General features: G+C 49.9%; 1 protein-coding gene and 1 long non-coding RNA gene across 2 annotated transcripts; one reads left to right on the forward strand and one right to left on the reverse strand.

Annotated features, from left to right (window-relative positions):
* The first annotated feature begins 1,579 nt into the window (after positions 1 to 1,579).
* Positions 1,580 to 19,479, forward strand: PIGR (polymeric immunoglobulin receptor). Its single transcript, XM_032317376.1, has 11 exons — positions 1,580 to 1,731; positions 8,801 to 8,896; positions 9,629 to 9,973; positions 11,377 to 12,027; positions 13,295 to 13,627; positions 14,193 to 14,516; positions 15,257 to 15,431; positions 15,805 to 15,926; positions 16,776 to 16,907; positions 17,034 to 17,107; positions 18,177 to 19,479. The coding sequence occupies exons 2-11, from the start codon at positions 8,854 to 8,856 to the stop codon at positions 18,270 to 18,272; spliced, it is 2,295 nt and encodes a 764-aa protein (XP_032173267.1). The 5' UTR covers positions 1,580 to 1,731; positions 8,801 to 8,853; the 3' UTR covers positions 18,273 to 19,479.
* Positions 2,094 to 3,918, reverse strand: LOC116575824. The gene is made up of 3 exons (XR_004279963.1): positions 3,799 to 3,918; positions 3,082 to 3,272; positions 2,094 to 2,434 (listed from the first exon to the last, which is right to left on the reverse strand). It is a non-coding gene; the product is annotated as an uncharacterized LOC116575824 (long non-coding RNA).
* Positions 19,480 to 20,184: the final 705 nt, after the last annotated feature.

Raw genomic sequence — 20,184 nt, forward strand, 5'->3', positions numbered from 1 at the left:
AGATGAGCCCAGCTTAGCCTGCGTCCATAAGAAAGGCAACGAAAGGCTGAGAGATCACAAAAGTCCTAACTGAAGGAGCCCTGAAGTAGGGACAAGAAGAGCATAGAGTAGATCATACAGTCTCAGGATGGGCAGAGACAAGGGCCACTGACTGGCCACTGACCAGCAGAACAAGTCACATCTCAGAAGACAAAGCTATTTCCTGCCCCAGGATGAAGCCAACATAGAACCATGACAAAGTAAGGTCAAAATAATAGGGCATTCCTTCTTACTGCCTCGACAGTAATGTTGACATAAGCCACCCCTTTGTGCATGCCCCGTTCCCCCAGACTTAATATAAAACCAGAAGGGAGAAGAGAGACAAAAAGGAAAGTAAGTCCTGAATGAGGCTGAGTTTTAACTCGGGAGCGAGGTGCCGGAGAGCTCGTTGAATGGCACCGAGGTTGCCCGGAAGTAGCTAGGTAATTTTGTTTTCTAACATTAGTCAAATTGTGCTTTTGGAGTCTGAAATGAAGTTCCATGCTAGAAAATGCAATTTCTTTTCCTGCCATGCAAACCTATAGCTGCAGGTTGATACTCACTCCTGAGTGAGTGGTGAGCTAAAATAAGACTCAGGGCTCTGACCATCTTGCGCTTTCCAAGGCTCTATTTCTCCTTTTCTCCTTCCCCTTCTGGGCTTGGCCTGAAGGACGCTGTAAGGGAGAGCTTGGATCTGTCCCGCACAGGTAGGTTGGGGCAGGATTCTGTGGGAGCGGGTGTGTGGTGAGGGGTGGAGGATCATATGAGTGTGTGTTGCGGAGTAGGCTTCACTTGTGTGACACGGGACTGCTGAGAGCATTTGGGGCACCTCTGGGAGTCCTAACCGGATCATGGCCGGGAGACCACCAACTACCTCCTGAGAAAGGGAAGGAGGTCCCCCACCCCGCTCGGCAGATAAGCGCCGACTTTGCTATGGCGTCGAGCCCAGGTCCCAACATGGCTCTCAGGTCCGCCATTTTCAGGAGAGCCTGGAAGAAGCCTTTCTTTAATCCCAGGAGGGAGTAAAATAGGAGAGTGACAGTTCCCCTAAGTTCCTGGAAGCCCCGGGGCTGGTGAAAGGGGGGGTCCTCAGAAGATGTGTAAAGAGCGTACTTTATCCAGGCTGTTTCCTAGAAAGTAGCGGGTTCCCGAGTGAGTGGGGAAGATGAGACCAAGGACTGAGAGCTCCTCCTGCCACCTGTGTTCCATCAAACGCATATGAACCTCATACCATACCTGGACCAGGGTTTTATATCTAATAACTGGCTCTACCCTCAACCTGTAGGTTTGGGATTACTATCCCTATCTGTCCGATGAAAAGAAATATAAAGAAGACTTGCCTAGGATCTTGTAGCTAGAAAAAGTCAGAGTAGGTTCTTCGTGCTTTACTCTCTCATCCTGCTGCTGAAATGATGGAGGGTTCCCTGGTCACAGTCTCCCCAAGGTCAAGGGGAGCAAATGGAACCAGTCAGAAAAACGGAAAGGAAAGGAAAGCAAGGGATCCGTGAGAGTCACGTGCCCCTGGCCGGCCGCCAGGCCTACGGGAGAGTGTCCCTTTAAGAGCCCAGGTGTGGGTCAAGCATTGCACAGTTTCAGTTTTGGCAGCAACATCCAGTGTCCTGCTGGCAACTTTTGGAAAACCCCAGGCTGTGGACCAGCCAGCAGGCTGTGCCCCCGAATCTGAGTTGCTGGGAGAGAAGAAAGTGGCTTAAAGTAAGTGTGGCTGCTCTGGGATCTGCAGCAGGATGCCGTCTGGGAAGGGCCTGGGATGGGGGCTCAGGCAAACTTCCACATTCACAGCTCGCAGCCTGCAGATGGCGGGATGAGGAGGACAGGGGCCGCAGCGTGGGCAGCTGAGTATGTGGCCGGAGAGCAGATGTCCATGGCCCAGAGATGAGCAAGGGTGCATGTGGGTGGGGGACGCCTTGCCTCTTTTCTGAGAAATATCAGCTGGGGGGGTGGGGAGGAGAAGGAATGTCTGCGGTCAGCATGTGCAGGTTTTCTCTAAGTTCATCCCATGAATTCCCAACTAAGGCCTCCATAGTTAAACTGCGTGACCTTAGGCAAGTCACCTCATGGCTCTCCAAGCCTCCGTTTCTTAATCTGTAAAATGGAGATCCAAATCATGCCTATCGCTCAGGTATGTGGGGTTCCAATGGAAAAATATGTGTGAAGTTGCTTTGTAACCTTCAGAGCAAAATAGCAATGGTTTGGTGTTTTTCAAATGGGTTCAGTTACTCGAGGACTTAACTGAGCACCAGACTGACCTGGATAAGATCATGCATAGCAGTCCTCCAGTCTTGGAAGCTTTCCAGCTCCAGCTTGCTGGAGAGGGCACCTGCAGCCCCCTTTTCCCGGTCTTGGAGAGGCTCTGGGATCCTTTCCTGTTAGAACCTCGTTTTGATCCCATTGATTCCTGCCGTACGGAGGCATGATCTATATGGTCATATCACCCTGCCCTTGCTACAGTGGGGAAAAGGACGTCTTCCCCGGGTCAGTAGGGTGGGAAGAGCCCCCTCCCGGGCGTAGACAGCATTCCAAGTCCTGGTTCTTCCCCTAGCTCTGCAGCCAGGACTCCCTTTTCCCTCCGTGTTCTCGCCTTGCCCACCCTGACAGCACCCCCAGCCAGCCACGGGACCCTCGTCCATAAGCACAGTGGCTGCACTGGCTCCATTCCCAGGGCCCCCAGTGCCACTTGTGCAACTGTCCTAGGCCTGGGGCCAACCGAGCTGCTGGTGGTTTTGCACCCAAACCCACGCCATTACTCCCCCCTTCACTAGAGGAATTACAGGTTCTCGAACATCTGGAGAGGGGATGCGCCCGTTCATGGGTTATGGTGGAAGGCAGCGATCTGCCCACCCAGAGCCAGCTCAGGAAGTCTTCATCCATCCATCCTTCAGCTCGGTCCTGGATGTGGGGATGTAGCCGAAAGAGCGATGAGCCAGGAGTCAGGAGAGCCACTAGCTCTGTAGTTGTTCCTGTCTCTCGGCGCCTCTAGACCTCGGCAGCTTTATTTTATCAATAGTGTGAAGACAGCAAAGTCCATGTCAAGAATTCACTTACCCCGGGCTTTCAGAGAATCCTCTCACTCCCGCCAGAACTAAATCTAGCAGGCGGGCATGGTAGGTACAGAATCCCACCTGTCGGTGAGGAAGCTAGTTCTCCACGAGTAACATAAACTCACCCAGCAAGTATGAACAAGGATGGTTTGGTACCGACATTTTGTCAGGGTCATGGGGACCTTTTGAGATCACCTATAAAACAAAATACCCAACTTTTTAAAAACGGAGATTATCCATGCAAAATTGAGATTATCCATATGTTGTTTTATTTAATCCTTAGAGCGATCTCTCTACTAAATGCTCGGCCAAGGCCCTCCTCAGTGACGTCTTGCCCTCACTCTGTGTGGGCCAGGGCTCGGATCCCAAAGTCCCTGGCACTGACCACGTGGAAAAGGCTTTGGAGGCAATGTGTCCAGTTACAGGAAACAAACCTAACGTGCCTAACACGTGGTAGGGGCTACATCAATAGCAGCTATTATTATTTTTCAGGAAGAATTTCTCTGTTGGCACCTACCTCTGGGTTCAGGCATCTCTTTACAGGAACTATCTTTCCTGTGAATAGTCAAGAGGAGAGAACTGGACTGACTTCTCTAAAAGTGGCTTTCCTGCTCCCTCCTCTCCTGACTGCTTCCTGTAAATTTCAAGACCCGCCTAGGACAGCTTAGCCTCTGTTCTTGGTCCAAAGCACCTGAACTTGAATCCCATGGCAGTCACTTACCAGCTTTGTGACCCCGGGCAGATTTCTTACTTCTCTGTACCTCGGTTTTCTCATCGGTGAAATGGGTTTGCCCATTTTATTCTCCCTCCTAGGGTCGCTGCGAAGATTAAGTGAGATGAACACATGGAAAGCCCTTGAGAAAAACTCCCTATGTGCTAGCTATAATTCTATCTCCCACTTCTAACCTACTCTCCTCCTTCAGACCATGCCGGTCCAATCTGAGTAGCTCACTCCTGGTCTCCAAGGGATGCCTAGTGAACAGACTTCTATTGTCCTCTCACTCTAGGACAGGAAAAAGAGAGGACTGCTGACTTGAGAGAGGAGATGGGAAAGGAACTAACACTTTTTAAGCTGACACCATACTAAGGACTTTACATATGTTGTTTTATTTAATCCTTAGAGCGATTCTCTCTACTACATGCAATTGTCTCTAGTTTATAAGTGAGGACTCGAGGCTCGAAGAGTTTAAATATCCTTCCCCCGAATTACACAGCCCCCAAGTGAGAGAGCTGAAAACCAAGCGGTGGAGCTCATACTCTGTGCCACTCTCCAAGTGCTCAGCAATCATGAAAGTCAAGTGCAGAGACCCTCACGGCCTTGTGCTTGAGAGTGGTTATAAGCTCCTACTTTGGAAGGGCACTTTATACTGTTTAAAGTACTTCCATATGCATATCTCGTTATCCCCTCCCTATTCCCCCATCCCACAGAAGTGTGTCTCTCTAGAAGACTCAGGGACTATGATGCTCATTTTACAGGTGAAGGAGTTGGGCCAGCGTAATTTGCCCAAGTGCTAGAGCTCTTCCGCTAGCCTGTGACACAGAAGGACTTGGGACCTCTGGGTTCTCTTCCATCCGCTGGGCTCCTCTTCACGCAACTCTCCCTTGCGTGCCCCAAACTAAGAAGGCATTTGGCAAAATGTAAGAAATCATCCCTGACTTGGCCCTTCCCATACAGAGGATAGAGATGGAACCCTTTCCAATCCCATTCAACTTCGCTGAGCAGCTGGTCCTCGCCAGATGTTCTCACGCAAGCCCCTCTGGGTTGTAGAGACTGATCCCAGTTGGCCCCTGCCTTCCAGGAGCAAGCCATTTGGTTGAGTGGACGAGATGAGTATCTATACATTAAGGCAGAATGTGGTGGAATTAATAACAAGGTTCTAAGTTTTTACAGAAAGGTCTTCTAGACATCCACGAAGCTTATTCCCAGAGTTTCATGGAGCTGGTATTTCAAATGTTTAATTCTGCTTAAATTTTGCATTCATGCGGGTCACTTTTGACAGGGATGGGATTAGAAAGTCTTCAGTATTTCTAGGTCGTACGTTCTTCAGACCCCTTTGTTCTCTCTCCATCTTCTTGTCCTCTAGAATTCTTACTCCCTTCCCCCAAATGTTGCCTTTACATGGAGACTGTCCCACACGCCAGGACTTATATAAACTATATAAACTCTCCTAAGCTCCTACTTGTCATTTCATGTCTGAGGCCCTTCCAAACCACACAGTGATCATGCAGTTTCCGGGATCACTCTAGTATGCGCTCTGCTCCTGCATCCAAGGGAGACAGAAGGGATAGCCCCACATGGACTCAGGCGGTGCCTCTTCTAGAAGTAGGGGAAAGCGCTGCTCAGGTCTGGCCAAGGAAAGCCCCGTCCCCAGCCAGGCCAGCTGCTCCAAGCTTCTTGCTCCTCCAAGTTCACACTCACAGGAAGATGTCAGAAACTGCCAACTTGGCTTCGAGTCCCTGTCGTGCACACTCTCCCTCCTCTCTGAAGCCCCTGGGGCTGAGAGCCCTGACTGGCCCTGTGCGATATACCAAACAGAGGAAGAGTTCAGAGAGGCTGAAGGTCAAATGGTACACCAGCAGCTGTGCTAGGACCTGGTCTGTCTGGGAGATCCCTCTCCCTCTGAATAAAAAAAAAGGAAACTATAGATTTGGTGGACAAAGATTTGGATTCCAACCTAGTAGAGCTGAAGTTCAGTCACTCTATCCAAAGGGGAGCCGGGTAGATTAATTTTACAAGGTAATAAACTTTATTCTCCGGCACAGCCAACAACCCTGCCCCAATCCACAATGTGTAGACATGTTATAAATGTGTCAGGGGTAGTAATTTGGTAACACGAGAGTGATTGAGAATACCCCAGCCTAGCTGGGGAAAAGAACAAGTCCTGTTCTAAGGACAAGAAAAAGTGCCTTCATGCCGGGTATCCCAGCCTATGTAGATTCCAAAAGGACAGGTCCCTCTGCTCATGTAAGGAATGATAATCCGGTAGTGATCTAATTCTGCTGTGAGTCTTGGAGCCAAGAATCTTGCTAACCTTTTGCTCTCTCATCCACAACATGAAGGTAATTTTATCTGTCTCTTGGGTTCCGGTGATGATGGAAGGGTTCACGTAAGGAAAGCAGTTAGCAAAGCATCTGCTGTCCTAGTAAGTGCCCAGTAAATAGTATGCTCTTTCCTTAAGCAAATTGTTGAAGCCAGTTCTAACCACCATGGCCTGGGGCCTCCCAGACACCTGAATTTCCCAGGTTTGGGAAAAAAGTCTGGTTTGGAGAAGAAGGGATCTCTAACGATCGTCAAAGCCCAGGGTCACGTCAGCAGCTAGCAGAGAAACGGTGCTTCAAGTTTATCTTTGGACAAAGATTTCCTGCCTCCCAGAGTGGGGGTGCCTTTGCCCTCGCATCATCTCCCCTGTGGTTCTCACCAAGGTCACTCTCTGCCAAGTTTGCCCTTCCAGCTGTGCACACCTGATGCTCTCATCCCTGCCCCAAGGCTGTGCAAAGGCTGGTGGGTCCATGTGCATGTCATCTCCCCAGGTGGAGAGTCACAGCGACGTAAGCATGTCACAAACGAGAGGAAGCCTGAGCCCAAAATTGGGACTTCCACTTGGGAAGAGCAGGCACCTGCCTCTCTGTAACCCAGAGCAAGTCCCTTTTAGCCGTCCAGGAAGGTACCCATTCCTGGCATACAGAAATGTTAGAGAGCTTGCTTGTCTGAAGGTGAGCGTAGGAACCAGCACCGAGGGAAGCACGGCTGGTTTGGTGCTTCAAAGCACACGCGGCATTTTGTCAGTGCACCCAAGGCCCGATTTACCCAAGGTCATTTCCCTGGGGCTCTGCACCCAGTCCACGCTAAGTCTTCCAGAAGAGAGAGACTTGCCAGTCTTCTGAGGCCTGGTCCTCTCTGGAAGTCTGTCTTATGGTGACCTGTAGTGACCATTCAGACAGTTCCTCAAGCCAGCATCCCCTGAATGCATCCAGTTTGGGGCTGATGCTGGCATTCGGCTGAGAACCCACCCCAGGAGTTAATCATTGGCCTGGCGTGAAAAGTCTGGGGCAATTATCTGGCATCAAGAAAACCTCAAGCTGCCACCTGGCACCATATCTGTCCCCTCCTTCCCAAACCCACTCCCCTGACTCTCCCAAAGAACTGGAGAAACAGAATACCTTTATCTGCACAAGGAAATAAAAAGGTTCCTTGCTGGGGAATTCCCCACGCCCCCCCCCCCCCCCGCCCCCGGAAAAGAAATAACCAAGACAAACAGCTCTATTGCCTTTGGCTCAAGCTAATGAAGGGAGTCTCTGAGGGCGAGACCAGGGGCCGGAGTGGTAAGGGGAGCCTGGGGCTTCACTCTCTGGGCTCCCGAGGGCTTAGGGCTTCCTAATCTTTATAGGTGCTCATTATTGCACCGGGCTTCTTGACAAGGTTTTCTCCCTTAAAGCTCTCATCCATCGTTAAATCCACTCCAAAGGCTAAAGCCTGCCGAAGTTCATGGGAAAGTGGGGCTCCTCTGTCCACCTCTCTCCTCCTCTGGGCTCAGTTTGGGATCCTAAGGATAGCGGTGGTAAGGCTGAGCCCTGGGACCCTCAAGCTGCACCCACCCCACCCCAGCCCAAATCTACATCCACAGACATGGCAAGATTTACCCACACCAGACCCTCCAAGGGGCCTTATTTTGGATTCTCCAGCTTCCTCTGCCCTGAATGACGAGGCAAGGTAATAAGCCACAATACCTACGCTTGAAACTCTGACCCCATAACCGAATCTCTGGGAAATCTTGGGCCTATCCCTCAGCATCTCAAGATCTTGATTTTCTTATCCATAAAACAGTTGTAATTATATCCATTCTGTCTTAGCTAAAGGGAAGTGATGAAGCTCCAGGAAGGCATGAATGACAATACTTTGATAAGCAACGGGGGCTCTACAATGGACAAGAATGAGCACAGGGCCAAGCCTCCTCCTGTGTTTGAGGTGTGACCCAGTGCATCGGGAGAAGGCAAAGAGCTTGGACTGTGGAGTCAGACAAGTTTGGGTTCAAATCTTGCCCATCTCCCCCACTCCCAGCCTGCCCACCCACACACTTAAGTCTTATACGACCTTGAGGGAAGCACTTAGTTTTAAGCTTCCGTTTCTTCCTATGTAAAATGTGGGGAAGAACCACCACTTCTGAAGGTGATATTGAGTTTAAATGAGATAATACATGTACATTATTTAACACAGTGCCTGGAAGGAGCTAATGTAAGAGACCATCATTGTGACATTTAAACTTTAATCCCTATCAGGCCTTCTCAAGGGGTCCCAGTTTGCTCATATGAACACACCATAAAGTATGCCAGGGCTGTACGGAGGGCAGCCGAAACAGAGAGACGGGACCACTGGTCAGTATAACCCATGATCCAGTGAGCTGTTCTGAGACCTTACAGAGCTAACCCTAGGACCATGCCACCCAGACAGGGACACAGGAAAAAATGGCACCTGTGTCCCTACTCCGAAGGAACATGCAGTTTAGTTGAGAAGACAAGTAACTACTTAGAACTATTAAGAAACAAAAAGCTCTGTGGAATAATGGGACTTTGAAATATAATGGGAAAGGCGGAGCCATTCATTCTTTCAACAGGCTTTCTGTCCGTTACTGGAACTACAAAACCAAATAGGTGTTACAGAAACTGCAAAGCCAACTGGCCTTGGAAAACACAAGAGCTTCATTTTTTCTGCTACTCTCTTTCAGCTTCCCACAAAGAAGTCGGCCTGGGTGGCACAGCCCCTTGAGAACCACAAGCCATGGGGCTCCTCTTCCTCGCCTGCCTGCTGGCTGTCTTCCCAGGTGTGTCTGTCAGACCCCAGTCCATCCCTCCAGGACCCAGGGTGCTGGGAACACTGAAACCTGGCCTGTCCCCAGGGATGCCACTCTCAAAACTTGTACTGACTCAAGAAGGAGTCACACAGACGGTGCTGAAAGGTCACGTCTGAAAAAAAGATATGGTGACCAGTGTAGGGGATCCAGAACAGGAGTGGCAATTACTTGTTTCAAGGCCAGGAGTCTGGTTAAGATTCTTTACCAGGAAAAAAAAAAAAAGACCTAGACCTCAAATCAGACCTCTCAGGAGTTGCTATGGGATTTGGAGAAAATGACTTTTCCTTCTTGGCTCCCAATATTTTTATCTGGAAAAAAAAAAGAGAAAAGAATCCACCAAGTGTTTCTAGAAATATAAGAAAGTAATAGATAACAAATGCAATGGTGTTGCACCCCACAAAGTGGCTTTTTATTAATGGAAAGGGATATGAAGTAAGTTTGCTGTTCCATTGTCCTTAAAATGGCGATCCTTAGTGAGATACAGTTAGAATGTAATAATGATTAATCAATCATTTTACCCAATCACAGCAAGTCATGTAGAATTGTCCAGCAGCAGTTGTCCTGCTGTCATGCATAGCAAATAATCTACAGGAGGCACATGTGTCGGGGGACAATTCCATCTCCTCAGGGAGGCTGTTGGGATCATTTGAGCAGGCTTTACCTGCCAGGACCTCGGAAAACCTCTGCCTTTTGTCCCCACAGTGATCTCCATGAAGAGTCCCATATTCGGTCCCCAGGAAGTGAGCAGTGTGGAAGGGCGCTCAGTATCTATCACGTGTTACTACCCAGACTCCTCTGTCAACCGGCATACCCGGAAGTACTGGTGCCGACAGGGGGCCCAGGGCCGCTGCACGACACTCGTCTCTTCAGAAGGCTACATCTCCAGGGACTATGAGGGCAGAGCCAACCTTACCAACTTCCCAGAGAACAACACATTTGTGGTGAACATTGACCATCTCACTCCGGGCGACTCTGGGCGCTATAAGTGTGGTCTGGGCATTAACAGCCGAGGCCTGTCCTTTGATGTGAACCTGGAGGTCCTCCGGGGTAAGAACACAGGCTCCTTGGGTTGTGAGAGTGGACAAGTGAGAGGGACTCATCTCAGTTGCTGTGGGAGGGCTGGAGGAAGCATTTCCTGAGACGAAAGGTCCAGCATGGGGCGGGGAAGACTGTGAGTTCTCTTTCCAGAGGCAAGGACTTTTCATAATAGAATATGGAAATGAGACAGATGGCACACCCTTGGGGATGGTGAGTACAACTTTCTAGGTCTTCAGGGCCTATGACATTTGAGGGTTTTACTAAAGCTGTAGCTTAGAAGAGCATCAGGAGGACAAGTTCTCTTACTGTGTTTGTTCCAGGGTGGGGCAAGAAGTCTTTGAACTGAGGGAGACAGAAAAAGCAGGGAGAGGTTTCTAGGGATCCTTAAACTCCTGCCATTAGTGCACTCTACAGATCAGGACCTTAAGGTCACCAGAAGGCTTCTTTCAAAATGCATTTTTGATCTGGGATCCGTTAGTCCATCAACAACTTTAGCATAAATGAAATGATCAGTTGTTGCCCAAAGACCAGGGCCCTGCAAGAGTGGGCCACTGAATAAGGCTGTTCTAGTTAAGAGAAGAGAAAAATAGGAAAGATCTTTCTGACAACTGTTCAACAACAAAGGGCATTTCAGATAATCAAGGGAAATTAAGAGAGAAAGAAGTCTTAGGGGAGAAAAATTGGAGGGGTTCTCAAAGATATGTCTCAAAGATATTCCCCTGGGATGTGCCTGGGGGTTATCTGTGAACTGAATAAAGAGTTCATTCAGGTGGTCATGGAGAGTCATAAAATGGAAGAATTTTAAGAGCTGAGGAGAACTTGGAGTTGACAGGTTTCAGGATGTCTGAAAGAATCCTGGAGACAATGGGTATACAGCCTCTGATTAAACACTTGAAATGGCAGACATTCACTACTTTACAAAGCAGATCCTTCCATATTTGGACTGTTGTAAATTTTAGAAACTTCCATCACATGCACTGAAATCCATCACCCTATCCTTACATTCATTCTGTTTATTTCGACACACGTTACTTTGGGTTCCTACCACGTATAGTCATCGTGGTGGGGGCACTGCGGGGGGGAGTCACACATGGGTAAAGTATGTCTTTGCTCTCAAGGGACTTCCGGGCTATGGAGAACATAATTAGCTCTAGGCAAGATCAGATGTAATAAGAGATAACAGATGGAAGTGTCAAGAGCACGGAGGAGGAAAAGATTAGCGCCAGCTTGGGGAGGGCTTCATGGAGGAGACAGCAGTAAGGCTGGTCCTTGGAAGACATTCTGGTAGAGTCCTCCTTGGAAGGAAGGCAGTGAAGGTGATAGGTATACCCAGACCCTCACTGGGAATACTAAACAGCTCTCAATTGCAAGAAAGTGAAATCACAACTGGCCACCTTCCCGTTATCCTGCAGGTCCTGGGTTTCAAAATGACGTTGACGTCTATGTTGCTGACTTGCATGGAATAGTGACCATCAATTGCTCTTTCAAGCGTGTGAATTCTGAGAGGAAGTCTGTGTGCAAGATGAGAGGCCAGGCCTGTCTTACAGTCATTGACTCCAATGGCTATGTGAGCTCTAACTATAAAGACAGAGCAGAGATCAATATTATGGGTACCAGCCAATTAATGTTCAGTTTCATTATCAAGCAAGTCCAGCTCGATGATGCTGGGACGTACGTCTGCCAGATTGGGAATGGCCCCAGTGCTGAGAAGAGTAAGGCTGACCTCCAGGTGCTGAAGCCTAAGACTGAACTGCTTTATGGAGATCTGAGAGGCTCCGTGACCTTTGACTGTGCCCTGGGCTCCGAGGTGAAAGATACAGCCAGATTTCTGTGCCGAAAACGCAACGGGAAAGACTGCGACGTGGTCATCAACACCCTGGGGCAGAAGGCTCAGGCTTTTGAGGGCAGGATCCTGCTTATTCCCAAGGAGAAGGGCTCTTTCAGTGTGCATATCACCAACCTAAAGAAAGAAGATGCCGGGAACTACCTGTGTGGAACCCACTCTGATGGTCAGCTTCACGAAGGCTACCCCACCCAGCCCTGGCAACTCTTTGTCAATGAAGGTGAGACCTGAGATGGGGAAGGGAAGAAGAGTGTCAGCGCGGCAGGTGGGCACCTGTCTCGTGCCCTGGGAGTCTATCTATTATCCATCAGTCAGTCAACGTCGTCCTCTCCCCATCGAGCCCTGAACTATGTGCTATGTAGGCAGCTGGACAGGAGTGTTAGAAAACACAGCCTCAGCCTTGCATTATCTACCAATTTTTCTCTGTCAAAGGCCTTCTGATGGCTGTCCCTGATTAACAAGGAGAGCGAAGCTCCTCATTGAGTCAAGACCCTCCAAATGTCTGGGTCTCAGAGAGCCATGGAGAGGACCTAGCATGGAACCCCAGTGCCATGGCAAGGCTTACAAGGTCCACCGGCCCCTTCTCCCTAGTCTTTCAAGCAGGATAGCATCTCATCCCTTAATCTGTAATGGGAGGTTTATCTTGGTCTTTTCTTGGTCTTATCTTGGTCTCCGCGCTGTCCCAGGAAAACAATACCCCAGCCTCTGAGTTTCCCCCTCAACATCTCATAAGGGTATTTGTGATTCCACCACCTGGCCTGCATAGTTCTAGTTTGGCAGGCCAGCAAGGTGGTGAAATCATTAAATTCCTGCTCCCCCTCACCCAGGAGCACTTCAGAGAGTTACCCTCATGAGAAACAGCAAACCAGTACTTGCAGTTCAATGTCACCTGTGGCTTTTCCTTAAGGGGCTCACATTCCCTGGGTAGTACTTTTATATCCAGCTTGGCCCTCACTACATTCCTCAGCATCTTCATATGATGTCCATCTTCGCACTGGGACATCAGCTTTAGTTTTTGAAGAACGGCCATCTTTTTTTTCCTGAGATGGCCCTCAGAGTCATCAACTAGTAAACCTTCTGTGCTAGGTAGCTTATATTTTAAAGCATACCATCCTAAATATATTTTCTTAATTTGGAGAAAAACCATCTGGCCATTTGAAAGGGATGAGCTAATAAACAGACAACAACTTGTATATAGCGAGATTTTATAAGAAGCCCAAGGAGAACTGAGAGTCATTCCTTAAACTCCTTCCATTCTCTGCCAAGAATAAAGTGGGGAAAGGAAACAAAAGGCCCAGACTAGTGATGAAGGTCACTGGAGTCTGGCTGGACGTCTTCAGCTACAGGCTCTGTATATTAGGAAAGTCTCATTTTCTGAGGAGAGTGAGGTAAATGATCTAAACTTCACTCTCTGCCCTAGCAGAGACCGTGGGGAAGATCTACCCAGACCGTGTTGCTGATGTTCCGTTCCATTTCTGTACTTCCAGAGACCGTAATGCCCCAGATTCCCTCTGTGGTGAAAGGTGTGGTTGGTGGCTCTGTGGCAGTGCTCTGCCCCTACAACCCTAAAAAAGCAGACAGCCTGAAGTACTGGTGTCGCTGGGAAGACACTCAAAATGGCCACTGTCAGCCGCTGGTGCAGAGTACGGGGCGGGTTGAGGAGCAGTACAATGGCAGGCTCACACTGCACAGAGAGCCAGGCAATGGCACCTACACGGTCATACTCAACCAGCTCACCCCCGAGGATGCTGGCTTCTACTGGTGTTTGACCAATGGCGATAATCGCTGGATGTACACGGTGGAGCTCAAGATTGTCGAAGGTAAGAGCTGAACGGGGACAAGAGGGAGGGGAGGCAGCCCCAGGACCCTTCAGTCAGCAGTGACATCCCCCTCAACCACTCTTCCTCTTATCTCATCCCGTGGATGGGACAAACCTCAGGAGAGAGCCCAAGGATCGAGACATCATGCTTTCATAACTCTAACAAGCACCCTTTCCTGCACATACTCCACACTCACCAAACCACCACGTGTAGCCCCTTTTAGTATCAAAAGCAGTGGCCCCTTTTACAATATCTATGCCAACAGCTGAAGTAGAGTGCAGCTCTTTGTATTTAGTCTAGAAGAGAAGATCAAGGAAAGCAAACTGAGGCCAATGGGTAAGACCCTGTGTTTAATGATAGACTCGATTAATGCATGAGGGTCATCAATAGTAATTCTTACATAAGCACATAATCACATTCCTTATGTGCTCAGTATAATGTATTTATTTATAATGCTCTCCAGAGAGGAAATGGGCCGTGGACAAAGGTCCGCACCACAGTTACTTCCTCGCAGTCTCACCAATGCCAACCTGCATGCCTCTCTCTCCCTCCTGCCCTGCTCCAGGAGAACCAGGCCTCAAGGCACCCAAGAATGCCGTTGCTCAGGTGGGGGAGACCTTCAAGCTCTCCTGTCACTTCCCATGCAAATACTACTCCTTCCAGAAATACTGGTGCAAGTGGAGTAAGAAAGGCTGCAAAACTCTGCCCAGCCAAGATGAAGGGCCCAGCCAGGCCTTCGTGAACTGTGACCAGAAGAGCCAGATCATTTCCATGACCCTGAACCCAGTCTCCAAGGCAGATGAAGGCTGGTACTGGTGCGGGGTGAAGGATGGGCCCCGATACGGAGAGACCGTGGCTGTCTATTTGTCAGTCGAGGAGAGGGTAAAGGGTAAGTCTCTGAGGTCAAGGTCTATGTCCCCGGGGGTTACCAGAGAAGGTTCCTGCCTACCAGCTCGTCCATCAGAGGTGGCCCCCCAGTCTGGCTATAAGCAACTAGAGGCAGGGGGAGAGTAAGCCTCTGTTGAGTCTCATTTAGCCCTCTACAAGGAGCATCTGAAAAAAGCATACAAACCGGAAAAAAAAAAGTAGGTTTGCCATATAACCACAGGTTCAAGACAAGCCCTATAGTTGCCCCTTCAGGGTATTTTGAAGCCCTTTCTATAAGGGAGATCGTCTACATCATGAAATTTCAAAGTCACTATCACATGTGATACATTCTGCCAAAGCCTGCTCTCGAAAGAGGCCAGATATCTTCATGTGTAAGATATAACAAAGAAAATTAAGGCAAATTATTTGAGCATGTTTGCATTTTAAGGCTCTTTTTTAAAATGTCACATGAAGTGTTTTGTCCCTAGTGAGGGTATTATAAGAATCTCTAGAAATCCTACTATACCTGGGTCCCCACTGGTCTTGTTCACTAAGGGAACCATTGCCAAGCTACCACCAGGGGGCAGCACAACCGAACCCAGCAGACCTGGGGCAGTGTTATTCTGGACTCGACTCTAATAGCCTTGAGATCTCACCCTGACCCCGTGATTGCTACTGAAGTCCCACTCCTTGCATTCCCTGATATCAAAGATGGAAAATAGAGAAAGAACAAATAATCCAGCCCTGCCTGTCTTTCCCCAGAGTCCCAAGACATCAGCCAAGTGGATTCAGCTCCCGGTGAAGAAGTGGTAGAGTCGAGCGTCAGGGAGGTTGAGAGCAAAGTCATTCAGAATCCCAGGCTTTTTGTGGATGACAAAACAGTGAAGGATGTCGGAGACCCTGCAGATGGGAGCAGAGGGTCCGCAGACGCCAGCAGGTGAGGGAGAATATCCCAGAGGATGAGGACCTGATCTTGGGCTGTGGGGAGCATAGAGGAGGGCATGTCCTCCTCTCGCTGGTGGGGCAGCCCTCTCTGCCTCGTTTTGTGCTCAGGAGGGGCCCGTGGTTCTCTTTGCCCTTCTCCTGAGGCCGGGGGGGTGGGGGGCGTGTCCACCATTCAGTTCAATTTCCTAGACCTGGGATGCAGAGAAGGTTCTGTCCTTGCCTTTGCCATGTCTGGGGAGTCTCCCTAGGAGAGCTAAGGGGCTGTACCAAGAGGAGGAAAAGAAAGAGCTGGGGGGACCCAAACTGCTGGGATGTCCTGGAACCCCAGACTTCCCTTCCGGCGACTAACTCAGCCCTTCTTCCAGCTCTGCAGGACAAAGCGGGAGCTCCACAGTGCTTGTCTCCACCCTGGTGCCCCTGGGCCTGGTGCTGGCAGTGGGGGCCGTCGTCGTGGCAGTGCTCAGGGCACGGCATAGGAAGAACGTTGGTGAGTGCCCGGGAGACCCCTGCCCTGCATCTCCAGTCCTGAGCCCTTGGACCTCAGTCGGGGGGCTTAGCTGCCCTTCGTGTGGGGCTGCCACGGTCTCTTCTCTTTCACAGGCTCTGAGAAAGGGTTCTGGGAAAGCAGGGTGGGGAAAGAGAAACTCATACCCAAAACTCATATTGAGTGCTGCTGTCCCAGGAAGGTCACCTGTAATGGCTCTGGGTCCAAGTTCACAGGCAGGACCTGCAGGATGAGGAGCTTAGGAGGCAAGGGGAGCTACTTTGAGAACTGGCTGGCTGTGTGACTTTGGGTGTCCCAATTTCATGCCTCCATTTCCTCAGGGTTCAAGGTGGGGATAATAATAAGTGCCTCACAGGGCTGATGTGAGGACAGAACGAGGCACTGTGCCTTGAAAGGTCAGGGGTTCTTGGAGTGCTTGGGAGGCTCAGTCGGTTGAGCCTCTGACTCTTGGTTTGGGCTCAGTTCCTGATCTCAGGGTAGTGAGATCGAGCCCCACATCAGACTCTGCGCTCAGTGGGGAAATCTGCTTCTTTCCCATTCTCTCCCTCACCCTGTGTCCCTTCCCCTACTCCCTCTCTCTCTCACACACACAAATAAATAATCTTTAAAAAAAAAAAAGGGGGGGGTCAGGGGTTATTGGGTCTTGATTCTCCTTGAGAAGGGACGGGGAAGGAGCCTCTGACCATCTCCATTCTGCTCCGGGTCAGAGTCAGAGATGAGCAATGTGCCACACTGTCCTCTCCAGCTATCCTGTGGGGCTCCCTCAGAGGCAGCATGTCCTGCTCGCACAGGTCCTCTGTCCCTACACCAACTCCTCTTTCTCCTGGACAGACCGGGTTTCAATTAGAAGCTATAGGACAGACATCAGCATGTCGGACTTTGAGAACTCCAAGGATTTTGGTGCCAATGACAACATGGGAGCCTCGCCAGTCACTCAGGAGACAACGCTCGGAGGAAAAGATGGTACGCCCCTCACTCAAAGGGAATGCCCAGCCCCCTCGGGGAGCGAGAATGAGACCTGACCCTGCCTCTGGGGTGGTGATATAAGGCCAGTGAAGGCTAAGAACCCCCCCCTTGCTCCTCACACAGAGTGCGGCACCGCCACCGAGGGCACCGCCACCGAGAACACCGCGGAGACCGAAGAACCCAAGAAGGCAAAACGGGTGAGAATGAGGAGGGAGAGGGAGGTCTCACTTTTGTGACAAGGAAGGGCAGCATGGGGGGGTGATGGGGGGGACAGCAGTTAGACCTCAGGAGAAGCTACCTCAGTGTTGGGGCTGATGTCAGAAGAGGGAAGGCAATGAAAATAGTTTTCAGGAGAACTTTCTGAGGGCAAGGTCTGCCTTCCTGGCTGTGCTGTTGATGTGACTGAGGCAGAGGCAGGAGGTCAGCGGACGGGCTGTGAACATGTCAGAGGCAGGGAGAACGAGAGATGAGAAGGAAGGACAACGAAACTGCAGACACAGGGTAGGCAAGGTCAAATGTCAAATGCCGGTGATTAGGTGGATCCCCTTCGTGGGCTGTGGAACCTGTGGACTTCAGGCCACCCAGCCTCCCTTGAGAGTTTGCTCAGGACCAGCCTTCCAGTTGGGTCTGAAAGACATCTGCTGGCCACGGGCACTTTGGTAGTCACCAGAAGCCCTTCCCCACCCCAGTCAGGTGCCATGTTGCTTACAACCCTACCAGAGGTGATTCCTGGCTTTGGGTCACGTATTACCTTCCTCCCATCCCCTGGGCCTCCTAGTCCAGGGTTTTAATGCTTGCTTTCATATCTACTCTCCCTGGAAGCAGCAGAGACCCCGAATCTGGAACAAGTAGGGGAGGAAGCTCGTCTGGAGACAGCCTTCCCCTCTAGCCCTGTGGTGTTGCTGAGCTCCATCTCTGAGCAGGTAGTGAAAGAAAAACGTGAAGCACTGTGGCTGACATCAGTCTAGACCACCTTGCCCATGGACTGTGTGGGCAGAGCTTCCTGGGACAGGCCCAAGCAACAGAGGTGGTTCCACTCCACGTGTCGGAAGGAGGTAGTGAGACAGAGGGAGGCATTTTTAGAAACTGCAACTTTCCGTTTCTCAAAATTAGTCCTTGGCGAGCCTGAGGAGCTAGAATAAGAGCAGCAGGTCAACACAGGCTTGGGTTGCTTAGGCCAAGATTATGAAGTGCCGACACTCCCTCTGATCCCCACCTGCTGAGCCAGTGCCCCAAACATTGACTCCTGTCCTCTTGCCCCCTTAGTCCTCCAAGGAGGAAGCTGACATGGCCTACACTGCCTTCTTGCTCCAGACCAACAACATGGCTGCCAAAGTCCAGGAGGACCCTGAGAAAGTCTAGGCGCCAGTGGCTCTCTCCGCTCCCACCACTCATGACAATCGCCTTCAAAATCATGTTGATCCTCAGGGGACCTCGGCTCCAGGGGGCTTCGATGCGTGCACTCACATCCCACTTTCCCTTCCTCAGAGGGTTTGCTGGTCCCTCTTCAGTGGTATCCCAGCCTGGCCTAACTATTGGGGTGGAGGGACCAAGAGGGGTCCCCTTTGCAGCTTATTTTAATGAAGGAACCCAAGACGGTGAAGGAGAATTAAGATCTCAGAGGCATCTGTCAGAAAGAAGAGAGATCCCGTGGGTGGGAAGATCGTTTCAAAATGGCAGCTTTTCCGCATCCTTCTCATGGTATCCTCCATGGAATTCTCCTCTCCCCTTAACCCTTCCTTCTCTTCATCTCCCCTCCCTTCCATCTTCTCTTCTTTCCTTCATTGAAAATACATATTTGGATACTCACTAGAATCCAGGCTCTTCTAGACGCTGGGACAGAGAGGCCACAGACCTAGCCAGTAGCCTTTTTGTAAACCTCCCTAAATTCTTGGAACCTGCAGCTCCTCTCAGTGCAGTCACCCTCACCGAGACCTGAAATCCTCACCAGGAACACTCATCTCCACCCACAGTAGGACAAATCATAACCTGCCCGGAGTCCTGGGCCTGAGCGATCAGGTTACATGGGCATACATACAAGGAATCGTAAACACACATGCTAACCATTTCACAGGAGAGAAAACTGAGATCCTGAGAGATGACGAGGTTTGCTCAAGGGGACCATGTAGCATAAACTAGTATCAAAACCAGAGGATGCATCTCCTGTCCTCCTGACCAGGTGTCTCTCTACAAAAGCCCCTGCACTCCTGATGGAGGCAGAGTTCTAGAATAAAGAGGAGGTAAAGGAGGAGAAAAACGTAATGGAGACTGATCTTCCATAAACCCCACCTCAGGGAAGAGGACTCTTTCCCTTTCTGCCACTCAGATGGACCCAAGAGGATAAACGCGTGGTCAAACCCTCATACACCACTTATGTGAAAAGTTCCCAACCAAAGGAAAGTTAAGAAGGTGTTTGATGATGCCAGAGAGGGGCTGATCTTCCAAGAGCTAAGGTTTAAGGTCTTTTTCCCTCTGAGCTCTGTACTTCAACCAGCACCTACCAGCTGACACTCGCTTACAAATCAAAAATGCGACTTCATTAATAATTAAAGACCATGATTGCCACCAAGGAGGCTCAGGCTGCATTTGTCCCCATACCTTCTATTTCCCAGACAGCCCTTTTTGCTTTGGTCCCACTCTTAGGCACTCCAGCCTCTGGGCCCAAGCCAAAGTTCCCTCTCCCTCCAAGACTGGGCTGAGAGTAGGGGTAGAAGACTGCCTACGAGTGGGACCAAGATGATCTGCAGAAGAAGAATAGTTTGGGGTCTACACCAATGGTCAATATCTCAAAGCTCTGTGTTATAGAATGTGATTAGGACATTTGTAATGGAACAAACTGAAAGCAAGTATAACCACACTTCTCTTTGGCATTGAAAAAATATCTTGGGTAGGCATCCATGGAACACTTGACCTTGAATCTCATACCTTTCTGGGATATCGTCCCACATGGAGAGGCTATTAATAAAAAATCAAATAACCAAATGAGTAAACTCCCTCCACAGAAATATCAACCAGAATCCAGGTAATTGATAACTTAGCTTTTAGAGTAGTTAACCCAGAGTGTCTTGGGGTACAGCAATTAGATAAAGGACCCCTTTGTCTGCCAAGGCCATTCCTAGGTTCTGGCACTAAACCTTGTCATCTCCTATCAGCCCCCAGTACATGCTGGACTCATCCCCAGGGCCTCTGTGTATGAGAGTTCTCTCTAGGAGAAAGTTCTTTCCAGGCTTCCATCCTGCCTGATGTGGGGCAGAACCTTTGCTTCCACATCGAC

The sequence above is a fragment of the Mustela erminea genome, chromosome 17 (genome assembly GCF_009829155.1).
Source record: "Mustela erminea isolate mMusErm1 chromosome 17, mMusErm1.Pri, whole genome shotgun sequence".
NCBI classification, from domain to species: Eukaryota; Metazoa; Chordata; class Mammalia; order Carnivora; family Mustelidae; genus Mustela; species Mustela erminea.

Bases quoted from the DNA above. Each gene is read 5' to 3' on its own strand.
- PIGR (XM_032317376.1), top strand. From the start codon at position 8,854: ATGGGGCTCCTCTTCCTCGCCTGCCTGCTGGCTGTCTTCCCAG. The intron at 9,974-11,376 runs GTAAGAACACAG...GTTATCCTGCAG, and splicing joins GAACCTGGAGGTCCTCCGGG to GTCCTGGGTTTCAAAATGAC. The intron at 17,108-18,176 runs GTGAGAATGAGG...TTGCCCCCTTAG, and splicing joins AACCCAAGAAGGCAAAACGG to TCCTCCAAGGAGGAAGCTGA.